Raw genomic sequence first — 6000 nt, forward strand, 5'->3', positions numbered from 1 at the left:
AGATAACCCTTCTCTGACCTGCCCAGATGTCAGCTTTTCTGCACCTCTCACCTGAAATCAAAGAGTTTCTTAAACTGGTTTTCCATCCCTTACGTTTCCAAGCTCTGGGTCTTGCAGTTCCCCAAGCATAAATGGTCTGAAGTTTAAGCATGCACTTTTATCACCCATTTTCTGTATCAATACAATTTTTAAAGTGGACAAAAGACTTCCTGGTTTCTACAAGTAGGTTAAAAAGTCCCATGACAAGTGTCCTGCTTCGAGCTTGGGGACCCCACATTGAGTTAGTTTCCAACAAGAGTGGAAGAAGCATTTCCAGTACTTCTGCTTGGATCTCCAGCTACATGTCCACACAATAGCTGTGGTTGTTCAGATCCACGACTCAGACCCATGCTTTAGTCTTTGGTTAGGCTGTCACCCATTTGTAATCTGGATCCCACTGCACTAGACAGAAGAACAGACTTCATGTTATCTTAATGTCATGTTGGTTTTGTAGACCTGAAGGTGCAGCTATCACCAGTAACACAGGTGATTCAATGACAGGAATTTAGGAAATAGATAAAGGGTGACTTTCCTTATTGCTCCTCTCATAGCTTCTCTGTTTATATAGTAGGCAATAATCAGCTGCTCTTTGCTATGAGGTCAGAGAACTCCCAGAAAGGATAAAAAGGCAAAAAAATAAAATAAAAGCTATTTTCCCAAGCCATTTTTGGCTTTGCACAGGAAGTCAGAGGGATATTTCCTACGTTCACTGCTACTGAATCAAGCCATTACTGTGTGAGTAAAACCAACAACGTTAAAGAAAGAAGCAAACCACATGTGCATCAGCCGAGCAGTGGTGCCTCACTCCCTGGCAGGGTTCTGCTGAGGGCTGTGGGTGCTGGGGCAGCCCAGGCTCACAGCCACCCATTCTCCCCAAGCAGAGAACAGCAGCAGCGACCAGCGACAAGCCTGCAAGAAACACGAGCTCTATGTCAGCTTCAGGGACCTAGGGTGGCAGGTAAGGGCTGTGTGTGATCGGGGTGGGAGCTGGGTGCCTTTGCACATCAGTTAGAGCTTCAATAGTGAGAGCTCCAGCCCTGAGGGAAGAAATGGTGCATTGCCTTTAGCATGCTTAAGAAGTGCACCTGCAAAGTTAGGGTATACAAATATTTATAGAGTGAGACTGGCTGGAATCTCAACACACTTCAGTCCTTTTGAGAAACTGTGGCCCTGAACATCTGTCAGTGTTGAACACACAGGGCCCTCCAGTTTAACCTAGCAGTTCTTTTAGACCTGGTTAAAGACATTTTAGTGTCTGAAAGCCTGTACCTGCATTTCAGTGATGAGTGAAGTGATCCATGTGGTCAGCCAGGAGGACACTGCTGAAGCAACTAAATCCTGAAGTTTAGCTGCTCTATGGACACATCTGTGAAGTGGGATACATCCCTTCAGAAATCCACCTGCTTTTTTTGAAAGGCCAATGTACCAGGTTTTTATTTTACCAGTCACTGTAATTGTATGTAGATATATGAGCAGATAGGTTTGTGTGCTGTTTTACTTCTGTTTCACTGCACACTGTTTCTGTCTTCACAATCTAACATCTTCAATTTCACCAAGGACTGGATCATCGCTCCGGAGGGCTATGCTGCGTATTACTGTGAAGGAGAATGTGCTTTCCCGCTGAATTCATACATGAATGCTACAAATCATGCCATTGTACAGACACTGGTAGGTGCACTGTAGCCCCTGGTGCAGAGTTGTATCTGATAGGTGCTACTCAGAAATAAGTTTATACACAAAAGAAATCTCTACGCTACCAAGAGAAGGAAGGTTTGCATTAGCTCACTAAGATGCCTGCAGCATTTGGCTCAACATGTCTCGCCAAGTGGCCTGAATTAATAGTTGGCTAGGAATTACCCTGTCTTTGCTGCAAGCATTGACGTGCTCACTCTGGTTTAAAAGGGCCCTATGATAGACCTCTTAATGGTATAGTCCTACTGCACGGGAAAAGGATGCAAGACCTATTGTGAGCATCTCTTGGAAAAGCTCTGTAAGGATCCACTGAATGCTGCTGCCAAAAGCAGGTTTGGGAGCAGATTGAAGAAGGGGTCAGTGAATCCCAAAATTACACAGCCCAGCTGCTCTGTGGGTGTATTTGTTTTATGAAATTGTGCAAGGATGTCCAGATGGGAGCCCTGAGCTGGCGTGATCTCATGACACAGTGCCTGTGCTCAGGGGGGTCACCCAGCCCCAGCTGTGTCACCAAAGCCAGCACACCACAGCTCTCAGCTTGGGCTACAAGATACACGCTGGTCCCAAGTACTCTGGCTATGCAGCACCCCCAGCTGACCAGCCTGGACACCCTGCCCTACCCAGCTTGGGTCACTGGCACACATCTGCAGGGCTCAAGGAGGCTCACTGTATCTCCTCATCTACACCCCATGTCCTGTGCTTGTCTAAGGACAACACTGCAAAAAGTAATAGGAAATGTAGATGCTTCTGGTTTCCCAAAAGAAGAAATATCTATGTTTTTTTCCTGGTAGAATGGTTTTATTTGCTTCCCCCCAGCCTCTCCTCAGAGATCCTACAGCAGGGAGCACAGGGCACCCAGAGCCCTTGTCCCCAGCCACAGGGACCGCTGCCTGGGGCTGATGGGATTTGTCACAAAGCCTCACTCACGTGTCCTGGAGAGTTTATCGGAACTGGTGCAGTTCTGCAGAGCTCTGACAAATGGGAATTCTCTAATGAAAACCTGCCCAACTGAAAGATTTCCAACTAGATCTGACTTGGGTGCGTGCGTCAGCCTCCCAGCACACAGGGAACATCTCGAGATGTTTGTACACAAAGCCAGGTGTTCAAAACATGCCTGAGTGCATGGGACACAGAAGGATGCCTGAGAAAGAGAACCATAAGGGAAGAGAGGGGAAAAGTAAATCTTAACGTGCCTCTACTTTCTTTCCCCAGGTTCACTTTATAAACCCGGAGACTGTGCCGAAACCCTGCTGTGCTCCTACACAACTCAATGCCATCTCCGTGCTCTATTTCGATGACAGCTCCAATGTTATCTTAAAAAAATACAGGAACATGGTGGTGCGAGCCTGTGGCTGTCATTAGATTTGTAGGAAAGAAAAACAGGAAAAAAGGAAACAAAAAAGTATTTGTAAAGAGTGGTTTTGTATGCCTGTGTGGGGGAGGGGAAAAGGTTAGCACTCCAGCAATGGGTTTATAAAAATCCCAAACAGTTTTTAGGACCAGGCTTCTGAAAGTTCAGACAATGGAACGGTTTCTGGATCTTAAGTGGCATTTGAACACATTTTGTTTGAGTTTATTACAGACAATGAGCTTGTAAACTGAAACAAGCCAGAGAAACCATTTAAAACCAAATCTGCCTACAAAATTGGATCCTGCAGGACATACTTCTGCAAATGAGTCTTTCTGAAGATTGCAAACTCACCAGTGCTGATTGCAAGTTAAAACACAATAATCTATCCAAGGTGAGAATGTGCTGTGACTAATAAGCGTGTGTAGTTCCTGTAACACAGTTTGCAATAAAATAAGTGAACAAAATATACCTGGAGTGAACAGGTATTTTGTTAGAGAATTATTACTTCCATCCCCCTGTTTGCTTCAATTTCATAAGCAAAACCAAAGATTAATTACATGCAACTGCCAATTTTAAACTATAGCAGCAAAAGCTGTATCTGGATTGATGCAAATTCAAAGCCAGATCAGTCTAAGAAAAAAAGACAATTTTCTAATTGGCAATCAAAAGAACTGAACAAAATCATTCCAAAGAGCAAGACTTTTGGGGTATACTTTTCTTTTTGTCAACAGGGAAGGAAATTTCCTCTAGCAACCAGAAAGAATTTGGATTTGCTATGAACTTGAAACAGGAGAGCAGCAGAATGTTAAGAAACAGGGGTTATACCTAACGTTCTGCTGGGTTATCCTGAGCAGCTGGGGAGTTGTGTGAGCCAGCTAAAGGTCCTGCTCCTGTTCGTAACTGAAACTGACTTCACTGACAGAACAAATTGTAATGCTTTTTCAAAGGCATGGAGGCTCAAGTGCAGAAGGTGCCATGAGCTGGGCTGTAGAGCCAGCAGCACACAGGCTCAGCTGGGAAGCAGCTAGGAAACCTGGCTTCCAGAGTCAGTGGTTACGATAAACCCCCTGCTCTGTTATGGGCTTCACCTTAAAAAAAAAAACCAACTAAATCCCTTTCAAGAGCCGCACAGAGCTGGAACAAGGAGCATGAAAACATCCCCTCAAGGCTTTTCTTTTTCCTTCTTTTAAAGTCACAGGTTACACAAACATCACACGTAGGTAATTAATACTCAGTTAAAGTCATTGTGAAGAAGAACACAAGGTAGCAGTAACCAATCACAAACCAATTCACCACTTGGCATGTGCTGCCATCACAAAAGTAGGACTGGGATAAACGTCACAGAGAGATGAAAATTCTAACCAATAAAACACCAGCTCTAAATCTCCAAGCTTCAAAAACCTAAACCTCCAACAGATGGGTCCAGAACACAATAAATGCCTGGAGATGGTTCTCTCTGTTCAGTGAGTGGACAGGGCAGTGCAGCTGCAGCAGGAACTTGGCTCCATGTCTTGCCTTGGAGGAGAGTTAGAGAAGATAAATGAATGCAACCACCCAATTCTAGAAATCACTCACTGTTCTTCTTCCTTTAAGTCACAGATCAAATCCAGACCAGATGCCTCACTTTAAAAAGAATAACCAAAGGAAGGAAAAAAATTACTATCTATGAAATAATTTGGAAACTTGTTTCTGATGGTCTAATCTCATGTAAGACAGTTGGTGTTTTCCCAGCAGTTTTCTCAGTAGCAGGATTAGGCTCATGAGGAAGTGGAATTCTCTCCAAGACATTGGTAGGTTTTGGACCAGGGCCTTGGTGAGCAGTTGTCACATTGCCAGATATGCCCAGCTTCCAACCTGGGTGACTCAAACATCTGCAGGACCAGCCTGGCTGTGGGATGCGCACTCTGCAAACACAATTCCAGCAAACTTCCCAACTCTCCCAACGTGGGACTTTGAGCAATAGTTACAGACAGCCAAATGGGAGGACAACAGATGAAGGAGCCAAAAGGCCATCTCTCCCTGGAGCATGCAAGCAAGACCATATACAATAAACAGCCAAAACTGCCTTGGTGCATCTCTTATTTAGAGTGAGGTACTGAAATCACACAGATTGGAAGCGTCTTTTGACATTGTATACGTATATACACCAGTGCTTCTGTAAACCTTCTAAAGGAAGTTAAGGTGCTGCATAGAAAGTTAAAAGCTAATCATGCTTAAACTTCCAATATTTAGTAGTCAAGGATTAGTTTTTCTTGCGGGTGTTTCAGTGTTGGTGGTCACTGCATTGGTGTATTGCATTTTTAACTTGGACCACGGTATCTTGCTGTATAGGATTCATATATTAAATATTATGTGGGGATTGTTTCTGTTTTGGTTTTTGTTTTTAAGCATAATAACAGGATTTCTGTTGCTAGGCTCAACATCAGCTTCACTGTTTGTACATTTTTATGTAAATAGTTGTCACAAGCGGAAGAAGAATTATTTATTTCCATCTCCGAATTCCTTTTCAATCACATCCAGGAAAAATGAATCTCGGTTCGTAAACACATTTGTTTCCTTATTTAAGAAGATATTTATTAACAGTTGGCAAAAATGCATACACATTTCTGGTTCTTTTCATAGAGCAGTTGTCAGAAGCCTTTTGTACAAACTAGTAAAATAAATCATTGCAACTTTACAAAAGATATCCCAACAGCATTGTGTATCTGCGTGGTTATTCCTATATCCAAAAATGCTTCTTGGCTGGGCAGTATTTGATCTTGAGCCTCTGTTTTCATGTAGATCAGTCTCTATGTATGGGCAAAACCAGCATATGTGGCTATTTGGTGCGACTCCTTCAGTCCAAATACAACAGAGAGGGAAGAGCACAAAAAAATATGAATATGTTTTGCAGTCTGCACTGCAAAGATCCACGATTG

General features: G+C 43.4%; 1 protein-coding gene across 2 annotated transcripts in view; it reads left to right on the plus strand.

Annotated features, from left to right (window-relative positions):
- Positions 1-5776, plus strand: part of BMP7 (bone morphogenetic protein 7) — a 46880-nt gene extending 41104 nt beyond the window's left edge. Inside the window, exons 5-7 of one of the 2 annotated variants that reach the window (XM_005147599.3) lie at positions 921-997; positions 1597-1707; positions 2944-5776. In XM_005147599.3, the coding sequence (XP_005147656.2) occupies positions 921-997; positions 1597-1707; positions 2944-3093 (338 nt within the window). In that variant the 3' untranslated portion in view covers positions 3094-5776. Of the gene's footprint in view, positions 1-917; positions 998-1596; positions 1708-2943 lie in introns of both variants that reach the window. The other variant, XM_034067044.1, reaches the window with a different exon arrangement.
- The last annotated feature ends 224 nt before the right edge of the window (positions 5777-6000 follow it).

Source organism: Melopsittacus undulatus, chromosome 10 (assembly GCF_012275295.1).
Source record: "Melopsittacus undulatus isolate bMelUnd1 chromosome 10, bMelUnd1.mat.Z, whole genome shotgun sequence".
In the NCBI taxonomy this organism is placed as follows: Eukaryota; Metazoa; Chordata; class Aves; order Psittaciformes; family Psittaculidae; genus Melopsittacus; species Melopsittacus undulatus.